The 24,230-nt window shown below is 42.1% G+C and overlaps 1 protein-coding gene across 2 annotated transcripts in view; it reads left to right on the forward strand.

The window, feature by feature from the left end:
- SAMD12 (sterile alpha motif domain containing 12) overlaps window positions 1-24,230 on the forward strand; it is a 373,866-nt gene that overhangs the window by 34,398 nt on the left and 315,238 nt on the right. For both annotated transcript variants that reach the window (XM_045805754.2, XM_087864660.1), the window contains exon 2: window positions 4,827-5,005. In XM_045805754.2, coding sequence (XP_045661710.1) covers window positions 4,827-5,005 — 179 coding nt within the window. The remainder of the gene's footprint in view (window positions 1-4,826; window positions 5,006-24,230) is intronic.

Genomic DNA, 24,230 nt, shown 5'->3' on the forward strand with positions numbered 1-24,230 from the left:
ACAAATACTTATTCAGGTCCCTACCTCCAATTCTTTGGTTGAATTGCCAGATCAGATGGTAATTCTATGATTAATTTTTTAAAAGATTTTATTTATTTGTCAGAGCACAAGCAGAGGGAGCAACAGGCAGAGGGAGAAGCAGGCTCTCTGCTGACCAGGGAGCCCAATGTAGGACTCGATCCCAGGACCCTGGGATCATGACCTGAGCCAAAGGCAGACACTTAACCAACTGAGCCACCCAGGCATCTCTATGATTGATTTTTTTTTTTTTTTTTTAAGGAATCACTATATATTGTTACAGCAGCTGCACCGTTGTACATTCCCAGTAGCAGAGCACAAGGGGATGGGATTGTACACATGAAAAAGAGATGGTAGCTTTGCTGTGGCATCTCAAAAACAATGCAAAAGCTTGTACATTTGCAGTAAAAAAATCAAAAATTTTTAAAAAGTCCCTATTTTTTAAAGAAATTTTTATGAAATCTACTTTGGTTTTTAATTCTTGATTTTGAAGAGCTTAGTATTAGCAACTTTAACATGAAAATGACGAGGGCAGCCCTTGAGGGAAAGACCACTCACCAACAGCTTGCAGTGCCCATTCAGTAACTAGAAATCAGGAAAGCACAGGGGGGTCAGGAAGACCAGGGGAGCATGAAGAGGGTCTCAAAGCCGACCTGTGAGCTGCTGAGCCCATCAAATTGAGTAAATAACTTCAGTGAAAACAAGAAAGGGCAATGATGAGGACAGAAAAGAGAACTCAGACGGGGCACCTTTTACATGATGAACAAAGAAATGGAGGTCACAGCTTGTAAAGAGGCCATTTGAAAGTTGCTTGATTTGTAAATATTAGGAACATGAAATTTCAGGGAAAACAAAGCAAAGCCTGTCAGAAATGGTTTTAAATAAATAAACCCAAGCACAAAACCTAAATCAACTACTGGGTTTGCAGGCAAGGAGGGAACAGCTATGGAGGATTAAAATATTTGTGTGAGGAAGGTGGCTACGTGTGTAGAAAGTCAAAACATTGTATTCTGCTTCATGTTTATAGTTACCTTACATTTTAAACGCTAGGAATTTACCAGCAGAGAGAAGTTTCCTTTTGATTTAAGGCATGGTTGTAGAAAGAGAAGAGATTGCTAGTTCATTCAGCAGCTGAACCAATGTTTCTTAAAGGCCTATTACGTGCGACATTCTAGACTGGGGAGTGGAGGTCATGGAGGTGACCCCAGGGTGGGGCCTGCCTTGAGGAACTTGTAGTTGTGGGAGGAGAGGTGTACAGATCAGTGAGAGAGATGAAGCACCAGGGTACTGTGGGCAGGGAAGAAGCATAGCCCAATGGTTTTTGCTCTGGTAGCCAGAAACTCCCTAGGCGGCTTTCGGAGGGTCTGAGCAGATACATGCGGTGTGTGGACTTTTAGCCCCCCCAAAGGAGCAAGTAAGACTGGGGTGGGGTAGAACCTCTCTCTAGGAGGAGGGACAGCCTGAGCAAAGGTGAAGGAAATAGGAGAGTCTGATATTGTGGGGAAGGAGAACGGGAGGTACCAGAAGCTACCAGCAAGTCAGTGGTATTCCGAGGCTGTGAATTTCAAGGCGGAAGGAGCCAGGCATCATGCTGGAGAGAAAGATCGAAGCTATATGTTGCTCTTCCTTTAATGTCCCAATCTATCCCATGTTAATCTTTCATCTCCCATCACAAGTAAACTGTTTTTTTTTTTTATATAATCATGATTTTAACATATTGAATGTTTGTTACAAATAGGCCATTCTTTGGAGATGGAGAAGCTGATTTGATATTAACAGTAATTAGCCTCCTGCTCTTACAGATTTTCACTACTAAATTCTTTCTACCACTGCCTCAGTTGGGTGTTGTGATTGGTTCTCCAACATCTATACTGTCCCAGCCTTCTTAAATAACTGCAGTGTGGTTTGAGGAATTGACTCTAGCTGAAAGGTCAGCTGGTTTAAGGGTAACCCAATCTTCACTGCCAGGGTTTTAGTTCATTAATGGGCGTGTGATTCACTTTGGGCTGATAAGAAAAAACAAAAGTTTGGAAGAGGATTAGGGGAAAGAGAACAAGGTCAACCACACTGTCACTGTTGCTAGATGAGAACTAGAAGCTTGTAACTCTAGGTGCCATGAGGGGACCCAGGCTTAGGACATACATAGGTGATGTTCTGGATAGCAAAATGGAGAGATGAAGGAAGAAAAATCAGAATCCTCGATGACCCTATTGAGCTGGTAAATCCACAAACACTGAACTTTTACCATTATTGGACTTCCTGTTCTGAAAGCTAATAATTTTCCTTACTGTTTAATCTATTTTGGTTTTGCTCATCCAAAACTTGAAATCATCCATGTCCTAAATGATGCTTGATCTTTGTGGTCCTCAGAAGATACCTGCATCACTTTTTGTGACTCTACGTCTTGAGTCTCATTTCCCTTGTCTGTGAAAGGAATGTAATTCATCTCACCGAGTTTTTATTAAAATCATTTGAGATCCAGCACGAAGCCTAAGGGGGAGGCGTGAACTAATATATGTTGAATGTCTACTGTGCACTATGAAATAGGCTGGTTCTTGGCTCTAGGAAGCTTAGCTAGAAGAGAAATTCACAGATGATTTTCATATTGAAGGATATAAATAAAACCACATGCACATGGACCTTTGTACAAGTAGCTTAAGATCATTCAGTATTTGGTTACTTACTGTTCTAGGCACAATGATCCAACATGGGGTGGGGCAGTGGATGAGGAAGGGGATTAAGGAAAGGCCTATCTGAAGAAGTGTTCTTTAAGCCAAAACCTGACAGATGAGTAGGAGTTAGGTGAGGAATGGGGAGAACATTTTAGGCAAAGAAACATGATGTATAAAAACCTGGAAGTGTGAAAGAACTTGGTGTGTTCAAGAAGTAGGAAGTGTGAAAAGGAAGTGTGTGGTCAGAGTAGAGTGAATGCGGGATATGTGGGGGATGAAGTTGGAAAGGTGGAAAAGGGACAAATAATTCAGGGCCTTGTTGGCCATACTACAGCTTGTTGAACGATGTAAGTGTAAAATGAAGCCATTAGAAAGTTCTAAGCCGAAGGGTCTCATGATCTCACCTGTATGTTTTTTTAAAGATGGGGTTTCGGGGGCTCAAGCGAGGAAGAGCAGTTGGGCTAGTCAGCCGTGTGGATGAGACGTGGGTGGCTCAGACCAGGGTGAGGGCAGTGCAGATGGAACCACGTGGAGGGATTGGAGCAGCACTGTGGGCGTAAGGCTTACTGGACCTGGCGAGGGATGGAAGGGCTGTGGTGAATCGTGGAGAGAGCCCTGCCAAGGATGACTCTTTGGTTTCTGTGTAACTGGAGAGGACTGGAAAAGACATTTTTGGAGGGAGTGGTAGAAAAGCCAAGAATCAGTTTTGAACATGTTAAATTTGAGGTATTGTTGATACACTGGAATTGGGATCTTGAGTTCCAAGTTTCACTTACGTCTGAAGCTCCTAACGGATCTGTCTGGGCTGCAGTTAACATTTGGGTGTCAACGGCAGGTTGATGCCACTGGAGTGTGGGAATGGATGGTTCCTGTTAAGGAGAGCATGGAGAGTGGGGAGGGAGCCCCTGCTTCGCTTCTGGGAAGCCTACCCTCATCTCTTGGGTGTCACATACTCTCTCGGAAGCCAGGTAGGAGGAAACCCTGACCTGAATGGGGTGCCGAGTAAGGGAAGAATTGTAGAATCGCAGCAGTTGGCTAAAAGGGAAGAATGCTGAGAAAGGGGGGGTACCAAAGATATTGAGTGAAAGGTTATCAGTGAGGTAGAGTCCTAAGGGGGATGGAGGGAGGGAAGGTTCTTGCCCTGAGGCCAAAAGGATCAAGTACATTAAATTTGAAGGGGTGGGGTCCCAGGGAGGTGAGATAATTTACTGCACGTGTGTGTGTGTGTGTGTGTGTGTGTGTGTGTGTGTGTGTGACCGACCCAGCTCCACACGCCCCTGGTGATTCATGGAGGTCATCAGGGGGAAATGTATGGTTCCCATAACATTCATTGCTATTTCTTTGAGGATCCTAGGTACATTGGAGGGGCTCAGTAAGTATTTGTTAAATGAATAAACATGCTCAGAAAGTGGGCTATAGATTTTATTTGTGGGGGTATCCACGTTAGAGCATATGGAGAGGGTAAGACAAGAAAAGTCAGAAGTCTCTAGGCTTAGCTCCCCGGAATCCTCCACTTCGGTCTTTCCTTCTCTTTCGTGTAGCAATAACTCGTTCAAAATGACTTGTCCTTTTGTCTTTTTTCTGCCTCTTCTTTTGGACTGTAACATCTTTGAAGGGAACTTCATGTTTCCCATGTTTCCAGGATCTAATCCAGGAATAGCACATAGTAAGTGCTCAGCAAATAGTTGTGCAGTGAACACAAGAGGGTGCACTGGAGCGGATGCTTGAATAGAGTCCGGGGGAGGGGGGCGGGTGGTGGAAGGCCTGCTCCTCCAGATGGAGGCAGAGACGAGAAGCTAAACTGCAGGGGTTGAACGAGTCTCGTGTGTGGGAGGCAGTAACGAAGTTGTCTGATCCAGTATTCTCATCTGTGACGGGGGATTAGTAACTTGCTCAAGGTCAAACAACGTGGAAGTGATGGTTTCTGGGTTTGAACTGAAGTCTTTCTGACTCAAGAGCCCAGGGTGCCCCCCACGCCACGCTCCCTTCTTCCCAGAGGATTTCCCATAGTTATAACGCTGCCTCTGAACTTGCTGCTGCCTTGTTTCTTCCCGCTTAGGTCAGATGAAATACTGCCTGTCGTGGGCACCTTCTTTGTCAGACTTGTTTGGAGTTAAATTTTTCCCTCTCTCCTAGCTCTCCACTGTGGCTTGAATCCACGGGGTATTGATCACTCTGCCCGGGCAGAAGGCATCAAGCTGCAGATTGAAGGGGAAGGTGTTGAATCTCAATCCATTAAAAACAAAAATTTTCAGAAGGTGCCTGACCAAAAAGGAACCCCCAAGCGACTACCAGCAGAAGCTGAGACGGCTAAGGTAGGTCATAATCCACTAAATTACAGAGATTCTGAGGTTATAGCTTCAATATTTTGTGGTCCAGCCACAGAGAACTGAGGGAGCTTTTTCACTACTCACTGTTGTATCTTCAGTTAAATGAACACTGACTGCTGGTTGGTTCTAGGCAACAATAAATGAAAATGTTGACTGCATCCCTTTTGGAATGAAACTTAAACACATTTGGGGGCCATGTCCTGTCAGTGAGGCCGAGTGTGGTGTAGAATGGGCTATCAAGAAGAATGCATTGGACTTAAAGGTGAAAGATTTGTTTGCCAGGCTCAGATTTATGGTTTTATGACATTAGGCATGTCATGTGACTCTCCAGGCCTCAGATTCTTCTTCTATGGAGATCATAAAAACTCCCTCCCTTCACCATTGGGCTGAGGAGATGAAATACCATCATGCACTGGAAGGATTTTGTAAAGGCCCAGTGCCACGTGTATGAGGGACTTTTGCTGACACACACAGTTAATCACTGGTGTTTTTATTAAATATATGCCCGTGATCCAGGTCCTGTTTCCAAGACTCTTCATGTATGGCCTAGTGTGTCCCTGTAACAATTCTGTGAAGTAGACAATCATAAACAGGACTCGAATCAGTGAAAGAGATGACCATTTCTGTTTTGTTTTTGGATACTTAGTTCTTTTTAGTCTTGGATGTAGGCACATAACACACCAATAAGATGGGACGGGGCAGGGTAGATGATTCTTTAGTAAGGACCACGTGTTCTAAAGGTTTTCCTTAATGGGGGGCTCCTGGGTGGCTCAGTCGTTAAGCGTCTGCCTTTGACTTAGGGCGTGATCCCAGCGTTCTGGGATCGAGCCCCGCATCAGGCTCCTCTGCTGGGAGCCTGCTTCCTCTCCCACTCCCCCTGCTGTGTTCCCTCTCTCACTGGCTGTCTCTTTCTCTGTCAAATAAATAAATAAAATATAATAAAATAAAAAAAATAAAGGTTTTCCATAATGGAACTGGCAGTAGATGGGTTTTTGTTGGAAATCAGTGAAGATGCTCATATTTGGGGCACAGTTGAAGATGTTCCTATGAGTTTGCCCCTTGGAAATTAAACTTTTTTTCATAGGGTATTTGGTTTCTCCCTTATGCGTTCTCTGCAAAGGAATTTCCTTTCAGATGTGTGTGTGAATGAATCTGTGCGAGCCTTGGAAAGCAAAAGTTACGATCACCCAAGAAAAACTTGAAGTTAGAAAGGTCACTTTACTGTCCTGTAATAACCAACTCCCTCCACACTCCAAACGCCTTCCAAAATTAAATGTGAATTTCTCTGCTTTATCCACAATTTGGAATAATTACTATTGTTACTTCCTTTCTCGATGGTGGGTAATTAAAACTGATGACCTGAAGTGTATGCTTGTGCGTGTCGTAGAGCATGGGAAATGATTAGCCAGGATATCGCACATATTTTGCACTGAGTGTTTTAGTGGAGAGAAATTGCATCTCATAGGAAATTGGTTGATGGTTGAAGTTTGGTTTGTGAGCAGAGTTGGAAATAGGTGAACCCTGTTAGATTTAAACGTCCTCAATCTCTGATGCTACGTGGGCATCTTGAAAGAGCAAGGGGGAGAAAAAAGTATTAAGGATCTTTAACTAGGAAGATAAATAGCTTGAGTAGGATCTTTTCAAAAGGATGCAAGAAAAGCTGTTATTCGTCTGATTTTAATTCAATTTTAAACATTTTAAGATTATCTCTTATTTGAAAATAGACCAGTAATACAAAGCTTTATTTAAATCTGACATGGTGTGATTACTTGTGATGCGATGTGAATTATTTGGAATATGTGATACTGTAGTAATTTCTGAATTTCATGTTGGTAGCATTTTCCTTTGCCTCTAGGTCAGTTTATGGTTGCTTTGCTGAAAACGTACTTCCCTGAGAATGTAGTAGTCTGTAATGAGCCTTTCCTCGGGAGTAGACCAGACCACGTATTAGAAACCAGACTCACTTGAATTATCCAGGTCATCGACAGTGGAAGAGGTTAAGGAAATTGAGTGTTTTCACATTGACATCATATTTAGGAGTGAACAGACCGAAAGCTTTAGTAGAGCTTAGACAAAGTATTTATTGCTTTTCTTCACAGAGGACCTGATGACAGTGGTGATTGCTGGGGGGCGATGGGGGGTGGGGTACAGAATTAAAAGTAAGGACCAGAGTGTGATTACTGCAGACCTGCAGTCTTACCTACACGAACCTTCTTTGCCACGGTATGAACTTGTTACGTGCGTGTACAAACACACTTAAATGTTTTTGTTGCCTTAAGAGGGTTATGGAGTTGTGAGTTTTCTTTTTTCCTTGTAAGTGAAGTGAATCTCGGGTAACTTGACCTACTCTAAACTTAATTAAAAAAAAAAAATTCTGGCTAGAAATATATGCATTTAAAGCCACTCGGTAGTATAAATTGGTACAGTTTTTCTGGAGGACAGTCTGATAGTAGTTATTAAAATTTTAAATATGTGTAATTTTTGAGTCCATAATTCCCTCTCTAGAAATTTGTCCTAAGAAATAATCATCCAGATGTGCAAAAATGACTGCAGGACAATGGTCACTCTGGTGTGGTTTGTAATATGAAAATGTTGGAAACAGCCCATGTGCCCATTCCTAGGATGCTGGCTAAAGGAACTACATCTGTTCATGCCATGGTTTAGAATTCTTCCTGTATGAGGGTAAAGGAGACCTATGTATTTATCTTCGTCTGCTCGGGCTCCTATAACAAAATACCACTGACTAGGTGGCTTATAAACAATAGAAATTTTTTTTCAGATTTTATTTATTTGATAGAAAGTGAGGGAGCACAGGTAAGGGGAGCAGCAGAGGCAGAGGGAGAGGGAGAAGCAGACACCTTGCTGAGCAGGGAGCCTGATGAGGGGCTTATTTCCAGGACCCTGGGATCATGACCTGAGCCAAAGGCAGACGCTTAACTGATTAAGCCACCCAGGTCCCAGGTCCCCTAAACCATAGGAATGTATTTCTTACAGTTCTGGAGGCTGGGAAGTTCAAGATCAAAGTGCCACCAGATTTGGTCTGAAGAGGGCCCACCTCCTGTTCCTAGATGGCCATCCTGGCACTGTGTGACAGGTTGGAAAGGGACAAGGGTGCTCTCTGGAGCCTCCTTTAGAGCACTCATTGCATTCATGAGGGCTCCACTCTCATGACCTAAGCGCCCACAAAAGGCTCCACTAAGACCAGCACATTGGGGGTCAACCATGAATTTTAACAGAACATAGACACTGCTATAGATTGAATGTCTATGTGGGAACATTAGTGTGATAATATTTTAAAGCGAGGGAGAGGAGGAGAAAGGCACAGTGTATATAACATGTTCCCATTTGTGTAAAAAGGTCTTTTTCTGGAAAAAAAAAAAAAAGAAAGGAGAGGTGGGGGGGGGGGCATTGCTGATTCTGGAAAAGTTTATTCCACAATTGGAACAGCGATATCTGGAGTTGAGCTTTTGGGGAAAATGTTCTCTTCTGTTTTGAGGTTTTTTGTGGGTTTGTTTTTTTTTTTTAAAGATATGCATGTTTTTAAGTGTATTGACTTCAAATCCTTTTTCAGATTGCCCCATTAACTTGAATAGCTCAGCTGTGACTTTTTCTGTTTGAGTCAATATTCTGCCTTTTAAGGTGCTGTATTTCCTTCCACACCTTCTCATTGTTGCTAGTAGGTTATTTGCCAAGGCAGTGAGTTCTCTTGGAGACTTCTTGCCTTCACATGCCTTCCGTTGTGGAGACCATTTTGTAAGGTGCTTTTGTGTTTGCCTCTTTTTGAACTTTTTGGAATGTCACAGCTCTGACCAAGTGTTATGGTACAGTTCAGTTTGACTTTCTATCCCTTTGCTACTGATTATGCAAATCAAGTGCCCCCCCACCCCCTTCCCATATGCACTTTCCTGTTTGCAGGCTTCACACAGGGAACCTGGTTCCATTTCCCCATCATGCCTGTGGCCTCGCCACTTGGAGTCCAGCCATGTTGGGTTTTGAAACCAATCCCTCCCCATGTCACCTGTTCCAGATCCCCAGCAAGCATAGTGAGCTTAATGCCTCCTCTCTGCTGTGGTTTTCTGACACCTAAAGATTTCTTTTCTGTGATTTCAAGCTTGGCTTTATATCAACTTAAAAATGTACTTTCTAGTACCTCTAAGTTTCTAGAGCCTGAGGAAGGGGGGATTGTAGCATGAGCTTTTAATATACCATCTTGACTCTGAAATTTGTATTGCTTTCATAATCTAAAAATATATATCTCTTTCCTCCCTCTCTTTCTCTCTCATCTCTATTCTTGGAAAAATTATCTTTTTTGCTTCTCTTAGAATGTGATTTTAGAGCCGTTGGCTCTAATCCTCAAAAGACTAGAACTCTAGTTCCAGAAAGAGGGGGTCTGTGCCAGGAGATGCCTGTAGCTCTTACAGACCAAAGAGAAACCAATGGAGAACCAAACTCCCTTTTAATTAAGCCTTATGATTGGGCAGCATTGAGTCTAGTTGGAAAAAAAAAGTGGAGCCAACTGAAATGTGGATCTGCAAAAGATATTTATCAATGTAAATTCTAAATATTTCTGGACACTTGGGACTCAGAGTACACATGCAAGTTCAAGTTCAAGGTGAAAAAAAATACACACACACACACACACCCTATGTTAACTGTTAACTTAGTTTTACAGTTGGATACAGAGCAAGGTGCAGAAATTGTAAAGGTACAGGGCCTCTGGGCCCCTCCCCCATAGAGGGGCGTGTACAACTACCACAGATGAGAACCAAAGTGGTCTTAACACAGAGGAGGCACAGCCTCTGTTTCCCATTGATTTATTTTTATTCTTTTTACCATTTCAGTCCTGGAGGCCCAAGGCCAACTCCCAGTCCTACAGACCACGTGTAGTTCCACAGAGCAGTTTCCAAGGAAATAGTCCTATGAGAGGCTGAGGTCCTTCCTGGACAGGCCCAGCCCTGAGGTTCATTAACCCTTTTCTCACAAGCAGTAGGGATGGGACAGCCAGAGAGTATGCACCAACAGAATAAAACTGGACCTGTGTTGGGAAATATGCAGCAGTAAGAATGGAAGCAGTGAAGTTGAAGAACCTCGAGCCAAGGTTTGAGCCAAGGTTTGGCAGCAGATGTCCTCAGGTGTGCTCAGCAGCAGTCTCCTTGGAGTCAAGATTCATGGTTTGGAAACAGGTTAGAACAGTATAGCAGAGCCAAGTTTATGGGCTGTGAGTGCTGCAGTGAGGAGCAAGGATCTATTTTCTACCTGCACTGTCCAAAATGGTAGCCACTAGGCATATGTGGCTACTTAAATTTATTAAAATTGAATACAGTAGATTCACTTCCCTGGTCCTACCGACCAAATTTCAAGTGGTCAGCTGCCACATGTATCTAGGGACAACTATTTTGGATAGCACAGACCTTGAACATCACAGAAAGTTCTGTGGGACAGCAGTGCTCTGATCTATAGAAAACTACTGAAGTTCTCTGGGTTATAGGAATAAGACGAAAAAGTAGTACTAACATTCTCTCTGACTCTTGTCCTTGGGCCTTGGAGCATAGGTGCATCAGTCATAAGAAATTTTGAAATAGGGGTCTGTTTTGAGAATGATCCCAGATGCTCTGATGGTTGGGATTTCAGTTCCCATGACAACTACGGCTGTGGAATGAAGCAGCCTATCAGCAGGCAGGATCCTGGCCATTCCCCATTGAAATTCTGGGATGTATGTTCACCAGTGGCCTAAACTTTTGCCTTCTAGACTTGATTTTCTAAGTGCTCACAAGGAAATGCTGCTCCCTTTGTGTTCTTATGCCTACAGGATAAGGGTTTCCTATAGTAAATCCTTTTTTTTTTTTTTTTTGGCCAACAGTGGTAATTCACTAGAACCTATAAAGTGGTAAGGCACAGTGATAATCAGGAGTCATGGTGGCTTTTTGAAGACAGTTTTTTGAATGTCCCTTGTATATGCTTGACTACCCAGTATTGTGTGTGTGTGGAGATGTGGTACTAGATCTTACAACCCTGAGATCATGACCTGAGCCAGCTGAAATCAGGAATTGGACACTTAATTGGACACTGAGCCACCCAGAGGCCGGCGTATATATTTTTTTAATGTATATCCCCATTTTGTAGCTAAGAAAACAAAGTGTTCAAATGACTTGCCAGAACTTAGTTTCTGGCTAACAACTAGAGGAAGTTGGCATTCAAATGTAAGTCGAATGACTGCAAACCCAGGGATTTTTATTCCCTTGATGCTAAATGTACAAATGACTTATTTATTTGAAAAGAAAATAGAATCTGTTATACTGAGAATCTGGCCAACTAGGCAGAAGAAGAGGTTAAAAAACACTACATGTCATCTGTATTCCTCAGAGAGAAACACCAAAAATCTTGATCTCTGTTTTATATAAGACAGAAGCAATGCCAGCATCCAAAACAGTGAATAATTGGCTGCATTTGGCTTTGGGATGCATTCTGTGAATCTTTGGCAGCAGATAGCCTTTTCTCATTAGGCTAATATTAGATTTAGTTTGTATTTCTTTGGCACAGAGTTAAAGGAGCTGGCCTAGAACTTGGTGCTGAGGCAGGAAGAGGAGAAAGCCTGGTGCTTTGGATAAGCCACAGGCCGATAAATGAGAGTTGATTGGAGGTGGCTGGTGGACGTTTGTAACTATGAGCAGGAAGCATTCATCTAGGATTAAAACAGAAAACTAAAAGAATTTTGACTTGGGTTAAAAGGCGATGGGTGGATCGTACTTAACCTTGATCAAATTACATTGCTCAGCTGCCTCTGAGAAGGTCTATGGCAATTTGGGGATAGAATGATCTAATTCTTGGCTATCTGTATTTCTTGGCTCAGGGAGCAAGCATGTCTCCAAAAGTGGCCAATCCAATATAATGTTATCAATGATATGAAGGGACATAATGCATGGGAAACATGATGAGCACACACTTTAAGAATTGTCAGAACGGTCAGAACAAGAGAGACAAGCCAGAATGACTTCATGCTGTGTGAGTTCCAGGGCCTCAACACATATATACTGGGCACTTGGAAAGATCTCAGGAAAAACTATAGCCAACCCTTATTTGAAGAGGTAAGCATTCATTACTGAAGTGTTGAGCTCTGGAAAGTGTAATAAGTAGGATGTATTTGAGCCATAGATTCATGGTATGCTCAACAAAGAAGGAACCTTAGGGAGCATCTCCCCACCCAATTTATAGGTAAGGGAACTGAGACTCTGAGCTTCTCCAAAATTTTGAGGCCAGTAGTGGCCCAGTCTAGCCTGAAACATAGTTCTAATCCATGGCCAGTGCTTTCCAGTCTAGTATGCTGACAAATTTATATGACACGAGTTTTAGAGCTGTTTGGTTAATGGTACTTTTCTGGTGTATTAAGACTATAGTGTGTGCCGTGTGAAGCCGCAGAATGAAAGGTGATGTTCAGGGAAGATAGAGCTCCTGACAGCAGGTGGATCAGAACCCAGTTACGGTTTCATTGACAGTTTTGACAGAGCAAAGACAGGCCTCTGGAGGAGAGGGCATTTGAGTTCTAGGGAGGGCTTGTCTGGAAGCACTCTGCCCAAATGCTTTTCCTTTCCATTTTGAAACTCTGAAGATCAATATCCAACCAAGGGAGCAGTTAGAGTCCATAACAGTCAGCATTGAGATACTTCAGAATACTGTGCCTCTACATAAAGCCAAATGTACATCTTGTACCTGAGGAAGAGACAAACGTAGGTGGGACTTAGGACAGCAGTGAGCCTCTTCTGTAATTGTGATGAAGATGCTAGTCCTTGATGAGTGAGATTGGAAAAGCCTAGACGTATCTAAGAGCCCTGGTCAACCCAGCTGAGTAAAGAACTCAAGAAGCAGGTAAAGCAGAGCCACACATTCAAATGTGAGAAAATGTAAGATGAACATCAGAGGGTAGTAGAAGAAAGCAGGGGTTAGCCTTTGCCTACACCCATAGCTAGAGGGCTGATGCTAGTTCCTAGGGAGGGGCATTATAGATTAACACACACATCTTCTCTGAGCCCGTACCCTCTCTCTCTACACATACACATGCTGAAATACCTTCTTTATAAAATGCATGTTTAGGAAGATTTTTAAGTAAATGTCTGCTTTCCTTGTTAGCCTATACTGTAGTTGTTCAACTATGAACATTTGAACTCAGGTGACCATTTAGAACAGGGGTTTGCAAACTTTATTATAAAGAGCCAGATGGTAAATGGCTCTGCGTGGGGTGGAGGGGAGGGGGTGTTGCTATCTCCACATGACTTTGAGTAAGTGGATGCATTTCGCTAAGTGGTGGACCTGTGGCTTAGATACACATCTGCATGTCCTCACTGCTCCATATCACCTTGGCTGTGCCTCAGCCGATAGGGGACACTAGATAGCTCAGCTTCTGTTGCTGCACACCCAATATTATAGCGAACTGTGGGGAGTGGGGTGGGAGGTAGAAGGGGTACTTCAAATCATTTTAAAGAAACACTTTCTCTTCTCTGTAAACATATAAATGAGCATGGCGTATGTTCTGTTTGGATATAAAAATGTCAAAAGTTTATAGTTGGAAAGGAAAAAAAAATCGTAATAAGTAATCACTTAAAACTGCCCTGATATTACTCCCATGTTGAGAAAGATTTTGTAATAATTGAACTGGAAAAATGTATTCCACTATGTAAAAGAAACAAAATGCAAATGGCATAGGCACTTCTGTTGTATAGAGACGAATGAACGTGACATGCCGATGAGTATTCCATCTGTCCCAACTATCCATTCTGAAATCCATGCATGTCACATCTGCACTGCCATCCCATGGATCCACCTCACCATCTCTTCTTCCATGGACCACATCAGTAGCTTCTTAACTGGCTTCCATTTCACTCGTCCTCCTGCGATCATTCTCCACACAGCAGTATTGAATCAGAGGAAACCATGCATCTGCTAGGCATCCTTAATAGTTTTCATAGCACTTAATGAATCTAAATCTTTACTTTATCGTGAGTGATAAGACCCTAAGACTTTTGGGCCACACTTGCCTTCTCAACTTCACTACATAGTGGGCTCCCTTCTGGTTGTCTAAGCTCCAGACATACTTGTCTTTGTTTCTTGAATATACCAAGGTCATTCTGTCTTGAGAGCATTGGTACTTGCCATCCCTTCCACCTTTCCCCCCCCCTTGATCATTGCACAGCTGATTCCTTGTCATTTAGGTCCTAGCTCAAATGTGCCTCTAGAAAAGCCTGACCACCCTAACTGAATTAGTCCCCTAGGCACGTTCTGACGTCACGGTTTTTCCTTCATAGAACTTCTTCCTGTCTGAAATCTGTTGATTTTCTGTGTCTCCAGTAAAATTGAACCTCCTTGAGAGCAGTCATCTTGTCTGTCTTCTTCACTGTTATAACATCATCACCAGGTACAGTGTCCAGAACATAATAAAGAACATTTTTGGTGAATGAATCAGTTGATGTGAGAAAGAAGTCTCTTGCCGCTGAGTCTTCCTCTCTTTTGCCCTGTAGTTTTATTATCTGTACCTTCTCTACAAGTGAGCAGAAAGATAAATCTTGCTGCTTCCTGTAATGGTGGACCAGGTCAGGAGAATACTTTTCTGAATGGTGAGTGCAAGTGAGACATCCTACACAGGGCGAGCAAGGAATACTTCCATAGCCAATCTATTATCCTTCATCCTCACAAAGTCTAGATTGTCCCTATGCCAGGGCAAATAGCTGTTTTGCAGTCTATGGCAAGCATTCCAAACTTAAAGACTCTCCAACCTCCGTGTCAGGACCCAGTGATCTCTGCTACCTCCAGGGTTGGCCAAGATTTCGGATGGCAAGTTTCCTTCACCCCCCATCTGTAGCTCTCTGCAGGGTCCTCATTGTAAGATCACCTGACTCCCCTGATTGCTACCCCATTTCCCTGAAGTCAAACTTGAAGGAAATGGAAAGCAACAGCTTCTCCTTAAATGATTAAGAACTTCTGACTTAAATTGAAAATCAGACCACCAGGTACCAATCAATACCTAAAACATTATTCCCAGTTCTTTATGAATCAGAAATAGCTTTCAAATGTTGCTTTCGCAGGTAACCTTAGATCTATACTATCACAGTCGGCTTGGGTTGCTGTAATGAAATACTATAGACTTGGTAGCTCAAACAATAGACTTATGCCTCTCACAGTTCTGGAGGCTGAGCAGTCCCAAGATCAAGGTACCAGCTAATTAACTCCTGGTGAGAGCCTTCTACCTGTCTTGCAGATGGGTAACCTTCTGGCTGTGGTTTCACATGGTAGGGAGAGAGTGAGCTCTTGTGTTTCTTCCTCTTCCTGAAAGGACATTAATTCTATGGAGCCCCACCCTCACGATCTCACCCAAAACTATCTCCTAAAGGCCCCCATTACCAAATGCCATTACACTGAAGGTTAGGGCTTCAAGTTAGGAATTTGGGAGGGGACACAAGCATTTGGTCCATAACATACCAAACGTGAATTTTGGCCAGAAGCCAAATAGCTGAGTGTTAAATCATGGTTTAGCTGAAGTTGAATTTCACCATCATAGAATGAATGTCTGGCATACAAGAATAAACCTGAAATATTAATAAGAATGTCTATTTATTACAACTTAATTAAAAATTATACCAAGGAGATTTTGTTTAAAATTGGCATTGTAATGCAGTGGTAATAACTTCTCTGAGCTGTCAGCTCTTGTGGTTTTTACATCGCACATCTATGATGCTGAAAATGTGCTCTCTTTCAGCTGAGGTTAGTAATGGAGCAACCTACATTTTTGTCCAACTCTGTCACTTACAGGGTCATGCTAATGGTGATATTGCACCCCCACCTCCCCCCCACCCCCAGTCATTAAGTTTTCTCCTCCAACAATGACTACTGAAGACTTCTACTCTTGGGCTTGCCATCGTGGTTGAATGTCATGAGGCAACTTCATTGAAACAATCCCATAAACTAAAGTTTTAGTTCTTTTAGTATTTGAAAAAGTTGCTTTTAAAAAAAAAATCTCAAAATGAAGCTCAATTTTGTTGCTATCCCTTGTGGTTTTCCTTTCTTAAAGCAGTGTTTTCACAGTACGCATTGTAAAACACGATTCTCAACTCAGATCCTGTTGTTCATCTAATGGCCCCATTTTCCTCAAAAGCCAGCGTCCTGTAGATGCCCTCCCGGGCCCTGTGTGACCTGTCCTGTGGCAAGTCACTCACGTCATCTGCAGCTACACTCTTGCTCGCTTAGGCGGCTTCTAGATTAAGCCAGGCGTCTCCCAGCTCAGAGCCTTGTACTGGCTGGTCCCCTCCACCCGCAGTTCCTTTCCTCGGGATGCGCACGCTCTGCTGCTCCATCGCTTTTCCTTTCCATCGCTCTTTCACCTTCTCCGTGAGGTTGACATGGGCTCTTCTATTATAGTGACCCCTTCCCCAGTGCTCCTGATCCCCTCCCCAGCTCCAGTGTACTCATCACTTGCTAGAACAATGTATCCCTTCCGTATTCTGAGCATGTTTATCTTACAACTTCATCCACCAGAGTGTAAACTCTGAGGGCCGGGACCTGTTTTGTTCAGCGATAGATCCCTATGACTTAGAGCCATGCCTCGTGTGTGTCCTAGGGGTGCAGCTATTTTTTTGTTTATGTGAATTTTTAAATCACATATGAAGTATACATTTATCACTTGGCTGATAAACTTTATATCTTGTATGAAGCAAACCAGGAGAATCTTACTCTAAGTTACATGCCTTGTTTTACTGGAAAGGGAATTTTCTCATAGCAACCATAAACCTGAAATACACCCCATTGTTATTTTTTTTAAAGATTTTATTTATTTATTTGACAGAGCACACAAACAGGGGAGCGGCAGGCAGAGGGAGAAGCAGGCTCCCCGCTGAGCAGGGAGCCCAAAGTGGGGCTCAGTCCCAGGACCCTGGGATCATGGCCTGAGCCGAAGGCAGACATTTCACCTACTGAGCCACCCAGGCACCCCACACCCCTACTTATGTTACTCGTGATGCTATGGTGATCAGATATGTAAATAACTTGTATGATCAAATGATCATTAATTGCACACAAGTTTGGGGCTGCCAGAAACACACTTGAAATGGCATTCGGCTACTTGGTTTGCCAAGAACCAAGGTCAAAGCCAAATCCTAATAGCAGATTTTTGGCCAAATGCCACAACCAAAGCCGGACTCTGGCATCTCCTCGTTCTTAATATAATTGTTCACATGTCTACCTTACATACTATGTAACCTGTTTTTTGAGGGGAGATCTGATACTAGCCTTCTCTCATGTTCTAGTAAATAGACAAGGGTTAACCCTACAAAGGCCCAGAAAATAGTAACTACTGGAAGTTGGTCAGTACAGGCCAGAAGAGAGGAAGACATCAAAACTTGGATTTGTTACCATGTAGGCATTTTTATAGAGAATATGTGACTTTACTATTTTGATTTATCTTCAAATTACATAGTAAAACCCAGAGGCTCTGGGGCCTTGGTCTGATCCCTGCCCTGCTACTTAATAGCTGTACCACCTGGGGCTAACTTCTTGACCTCCTTTTGGCTTCAGTGTCTTCATCTATCCAGTAGGGATTATCCTCGTCTTTACCTCACTATGTGGTGGTTAGAATCACTGCAGTTTATACATACAGTGCTTAAAACAGCTCCTGGCATATTGTAAGCATGATGTAAGTTTGCTACTATTGTTATTCTTATTATCGTTATCCTCAAAATATTTTGGCCAGATGGATTAGAGAATATACTTTTTTTTTTAAAGATTTTATTTATTTATTTGACAGAGATAGAGACAGCCAGCGAGAGAGGCAACACAAGCAGGGGGAGTGGGAGAGGAAGAGCAGGCTCCCAGCAGAGGAGCCTGATGTGGGGCTCGATCCCATAACGCCGGGATTACGCCCTGAGCCGAAGGCAGGCGCTTAACAGCTGTGCCACCCAGGTGCCCCCCCCCTTTTTTTTTTAAGCAGTGGGTTTCGAATTGGGTGGCTACAGCCATATTGGGTTTATCAGCAAGTTTTGTTTGCCCACACAAAGTTCACTGATTCAACAGTGGAAAAACCCAGAAATTCTTAATTTAAAAGCTCCAGATTTCCCACATCAACTTAAAAAACCTGGAAATGATAAGCCTAAATTTATACCAGCTGCAGCTGTCACCAGTTGCCCCTTTTAGTTTGGTTCTGTCCGTGCCTGGCCCGCTTTACTCCTTGTGTTTCCAGCTAGGCTCCTACAGGCCATTTATTTTGTGACCCTTGGCAAACAGGACCCTGACATAGTATAAAAGGTATAGTTAACCTTCTCTTATTCCATGAGAATGGCTCCTGTATCCTTAAAACATGTGCATGTCATTCTATATGCAAAGTATCTATTAGACCCCTTTTTTGGTGATACTATATTGAGCAAGACAGAAGTGGAAACTGGATCTCAAACATGTACTGTGATGCAAATTCTAATATATATTTGGAAGGAAACCAACTGAGGTCTGAGAAACTGTTAAAAATGTTAAAAATACAGCCGTGCCAAAAGAAGCAAGAACACTTCGTGGAACTGGGTCAGCTTGTGCAAAGACCCTCAAGTACAGAAGACTATATCCTGCTTAGAAAAGAAGACCAATGTGGCAAGTTTACAAATGGCTCAAGAGGATACTGGAGGAGAGATCGTGTGGTTTTGTCTGAATTTTATACTTAGTTCAATGGAAATCGTTGAAGGGCTTTAGATAGGGGAGGGACTTAAAAAGAGAAGACTTGAGCTGCTCTTCAGGGAGTTGATTAGAAGCAAGCAAGAATAGAAATGGGGAGGCTGGGAAGTGACTATTGGAGTTTATGGTGTTGAGAGATGGTGGTGTGTTGGTCCAGGGTGGAGTCAGTAGAAATGGGGAGAAGTAAGCAAATTTAAGTTCATTTTGAAGATAGAATTGGGGAGACATGATTAGGTATAACCCGTGAGGCAAAGGGAGGAACCAAGGGTGACTCCTATGTTACTGGTTGGAGCAGTTAACTAGGCATTGGTGTTATTTAATAAGATAGGTAAATTGGCAAGGGAGGGTGTTTAAAGGGGAAGCTTTGGGTGGGGGGGCGCGAATCAGAGGTTTCATTTTGACCATGTTACTTTTAAAATTTGAGTTACGTACAGGAGAAGATATCAACTAGGTTGTTAGACTTGCGAATCTAGGTTTACAAGGGAGGTCTTAGTTGCAGATAGACCAAAGGCCATATCTGTCACATTGTGTATGAGTAAGAGTGTGTGTGTGTAGGAACCAAGGGGTTTTCCATTGGTCCTTACCTCTAAGAGGTGGTATCCCTTTGGTTTCTCTGCCTGTCTTGCTGCTTCTTTGATTCTTGTTATTCTTGACTTGTCATCATTGGCCTTTGAGTCTAAGAGCTAGGCTGTTTAGTTTGGAGGATAATGCTAACAGCATGAAAGCACTTGGGTAGAAATAGCTAATCCTGCCTTTTTCTGTCTGGCCGAATTTTGACTTCTCTCACCCACAGCCATACTTGCCTGCTGTTAACGAGTTTACATCTATAGTGAAGAGGCCAGTGCATATCAGCATTCAGAAAAGGGGAGGAATAGGATTGTTGGGGATGAGCAGCTGAAACAGGTTTGGGGGAAGAATAGAGTGGTTGGGGATGAGCAGCTGATACAGTTTTTAGGCTTTAAGGCTTATTAACCTTGCATAGGAATGTGTGTATCTGCTTTTACCAGTGCTTTTCATGGGAGATGACACTTGTGCTCGTTCACCAGTATCCACTTCTCTCTTCCTGTGCTCATGGAAGTCTGCATTTCCCAGTCTCTTAAACTGACTAGTTCTAGACACTGGTCTCTTGAGAGAAAGCAGCATGTACTAACCGCAGCAAAACCCTGGTGCAAACTTCTAGCTCCCTCTTTCATTTTGGAGATTATGATGGCAACATGTTCAGATCACAGAGCACCAAGTCAAAGGAACATTGATCACCAAGTCGTTCCATGGAGGATGCTAACTTGTAGCTGACTTTATGTAGAAGTAAGAAATAAACTTGTGTCCTGAGCGTTTGAGGGATGTTTGTTACTGCAGCATAAGCCTAACCTAACTAGATCAACCCAGGTGATGTCTGGAAACAATGCAATGATGCTAGCTCAAAAAATAAGCTTTTCACAGGCAGGCGTCTTGCTGAACCTCAGGTCAAATACAACCCCCCAAAAGACGGGTATATTTAACAATTAGAAGTCAGTATCGATCATAACTTTTTTTTTTTTAACGGATGGAGATTATCAGTGCTGTTTTTACTGTCAATTACTGAACTAAAATTAAATCACTATTTGAAGATTTTAAAGCACTTCTTCTGGGTCCCAGTGAGAATTACCAGTGTTGAGACTTTCTGTTGCATGTGTAACCCCACTGCCCTATTTTGTGTTTGTGTGTAATTGACAACAATTAGCCACCATGTCCTCCTCATTTTGATGCCGTGATTTCCTTTCATATGGTTTGTGCTTTCTTCTGGCATGTGCCACCAAGTGCTCAGCACTTGTAATGGGTCTAAACTGTTGGGCTTGAAAGTTAGAGGTGAATGTTTTTTCCTTTTGTCATTGGGGCAGGGGTGGGGGGGTTAATCTGCTTAAGCAATTACTCTGTTTTGGAAAAGCTGACCTATTTTTCCCTCCTGAATTCAGATCTGTGCATCTCGTACTGTTTACACACTGACTTTCTGAGACACAAGTGCTTCTCCTTGAATGACCCCTTTCTCTCTCGGGCTTCCATGGCTAATATTTATCGGCAGCATCTGGGGTTTAGCGCGAGGAAGTTATTTACAGCAGTGCTTATTAGTGCACTTTTGTGAGTCGTGGGAGTTTCTCGCCAGCTCCACCATTTTGTTGAGGATGGCCCCCTGTGGAACCCTGAGATTAGCAGCTATTTTTCAGGAAGTAGAAGACTTGTGTGCCTTGATGAAAAGTCAGAGGATCTGGGGGAAAGGGAAGGTTACAATTAGAATGGACATTAGGAATCTTGTAATCCCACCCTCTCACTTTACTGATGAGAGACTGATGGGCGAAGAAGTGAAATGACTTGCAGACACCTGCAAGAAATAAGTTAGAGACATGAGAAGGAGTCACACTTTTTTTTTTCTCATCCTGGCATTTCTTACTTGGGACTTTATTCAATATTTATCCAGGATGTTTGCAGAGAAGCAGCTTTCTTGGATCATAGATCATGGCTTCATCATAGGTCATCACTCAGGAGAAAAATAAGGAAATTCAGGTTGTGTTTGGGTCCCTCCCCCCCCCCCCCCCAGCATTTTAAGGGTTGCTCCCCCTTCCCTCCTAGAGATACTCTCCTCAGAGCCATCACCCAATTAGAGCAGCCAGTTGCCTTGAGTTTTGTGCTGTGGACATGGATGGTGAGGACTGCTGCTGCGAGGGGAATGGGAAGGACCCGCATCTCCAGCTACTGCTGAGTGACTCCCAAGTTCATGCATCTTTTCCACTCAGTCTTAAAAAACAAAAACGAAACAAAACAAAACAAAAAAACCAACAATTGATACATACAATAGCATATAAAATGTGTATGTCTGACTAATGGTAAAAATAACACTGGTGAACCACCACCACGTTTAGGGAAGTCTGCTTACCTTTTTCTTTTCTTTTTTCTTTCTTTCTTTCTTTCTTTCTTTCTTTCTTTCTTTCTTTCTTTCTTTCTTTCTTTCTTTTTTTTTAAGGTTTATTTGAGAGTGAGTGTGCATGGGCGGAGCGGGAGAGATGGAACAGAAGGTTCATCCCTTTTCTGAGAACATGTAGTCCTTTGACACAAAAATCCAGGAGGAAAAACCTAATGTATATATGATGGCAGTCAAGCCCATTACTCATTCATTTCATAGTTTTCAAGGAAGGTTATTTCTTTTTAGAAATGCTGTACACCTATGTTATTTGATTAACATTGCTTCTCTAAGCTGTTTTCTTTCATACTGAATTATGGGTATCAATTTCTGTATTTGTAGACTGAGGAGGAATAAATATTTTATAGCTTTCGGAACAGAATTTATCAGATAATCCCATGAACCATAACCTTTAGTACACTAACTTCTTTGACTTCAAGTCAGGTTGAAACTTGCAGTTTAACATTTGGCTGCTTACATTGCAGAAGACAGTTTGAAGACTTTGATTGTAACCCCTGAGTTAAAGTTTGGGATGTTTTTAAATGGTTTTAATTCCCATTTTAAATTAACCCTATAGAGGAACAATGCAGATACAACTTAAAATACAGAAATAACTTAAAATTTCCTTAAATTTTTTCTTACCAAATGGATAAATAAAAGGATTTATTTGCTATGCATTATCCAAAGTTTAAATTTTTAAAATACTGGGCTCAAAGCCTCATTATTCATTTTTACACCAAATGTGTTCTTATTGCTTCACTTTTACTCTAGTTGATGCTTTTTTTGTTTTTGTCCCTGCAGTAGGTACAGGTTTTGTGGGTCTGAACCTTAGTTTTGGTAATTTTGCTACAAAATTTCAAATACAAAAATTAGTATGAATGTTAGGAGAAAAAAAACACAAAAATTACAAATCTGAAGGAGCTGGCAAATACCACAAACATCGCAAAATCCCCCAAACTCCCATTTTTATTAACTGATCTACCTCTAGAATACTTTCTTACCTTTATATTTTGACTGCTTGCTGAAGGATTGCCTTTCCCTAAGTCATTGATTTTATAACAATTTCTGTAGCAAGACTAAGAAGATAATTCCATCTTTCCTGTAGTGTGTTTGACCAAGATTTATTGGTGGTGTTGATATTAGAGTTCATACCATGTGACTTTTCATACAAACGTACTTTCTGGTTGCAATGATGTTATCGGTTTGAGTTCTAAAACAAGAATAATGATAAATTCTGTTTCCTGTAATTCCTATAAACACAGCTTATTTTTTTTCTCTTTTTAGAATTGTATTTGTCATATTGTCTATGCCTTAGTTACCTTTTGACTTGGCGTCCATGAGAACTAGATTCTGAGCTTGCAGGTTTCCATATCTAAATATTACAAGAACTTTCCAAAGAGTAACGCCGTGGTTCATTATGTCCCAAAGCTCGCTTCCTTCACTGCACGGGTACTTCCTGTACCAAATGCTGTGGTATCACGACTGAGTCCGCACAGGTTGGAGTGAGCTGGAAATATTCTCAGAAGCCGGTGTGTGAGGCAGCTAATAACTATACATGGAAGTAAATTAACCATACGATACTGTAGAGACTATATAAATACATCGGGCTAAACCCAAACAAAATGTGATCCTACTTAAATTTCTCCGTAGCTGGATCCCCAAAATGTGTGTGGGTACTCCAGCCCTACCCAACATGAAGAACGTGTGACAGAGATTAGAAAGAGACAGTTTCCTTGAGTAACTGTGGATGAGATACCTTAGCAAATCTCACAGTTTTTAACAAAACAGATGATTATGTGATTCAGTCGGTAAGGCCCTTTCCTGGCCCTGAGAAAATGAGTCTGGAAGCTTCCCCAGCTTGAGTTCTATTATATTACCCCTATTTAGCCTTAAATGTATATGATGATCCCTAAAAAGCATTAGCTTTCTGAATCCTAACTCCTTTAACTGTGTGTGTGATATGGCACTTACTGAGATTTTATTTTTAAATTTGTGTTTTAAAATAAAGATGTATGGGGAGAGAGCCATTTCCCTCAATTTAAAATTGAATAAACCGCCCCCCCCCACCAGATTTACCTTAGAGAAATGTACTTAAAGGGCATAGCTTTGGGTAATCATTCGGTAAGCATGACACACTGAACTTGCTATGTGCATTACTTCTATGCAAAGGAGGTTGAAGGACAGAATGTTCTTAATTACAGCAAACCCTTGTGTAGCACTTGTCACATGGCAGGTGCTGCTCCAAGCGCATTTCCTATGTCACCATTTCTAGTTCTGGCAGAATTGCACAGTGGAGAAACTAAAAGCCCTCCCATTACAAATCTCAAGAAATGCTAGATAAAATAAAAATCTTAATAAATGCATGGCAGAACTTGTAAGGCAGTAAAGGAAGTCTAGCTAAAAATGAGGGGACTGAAAACCAGGAGGTGAGAATATGGGAGGGCACTGCAATACCTTTGTAGACAGTTGACATTAGGGTTTTAATATTCATGTGGGGTTAGAAGTGAGAGAGTTGGAATGGCCACCCCTGCATAAAATAAGAACTTTCAAAAGGGGAGTATTTTGTGTTCTTTGGGAGTGAGT

Source organism: Ursus americanus, chromosome 9 (assembly GCF_024610735.1).
Source record: "Ursus americanus isolate L20-20 chromosome 9, mUrsAme1.1.p, whole genome shotgun sequence".
In the NCBI taxonomy this organism is placed as follows: domain Eukaryota; kingdom Metazoa; phylum Chordata; class Mammalia; order Carnivora; family Ursidae; genus Ursus; species Ursus americanus.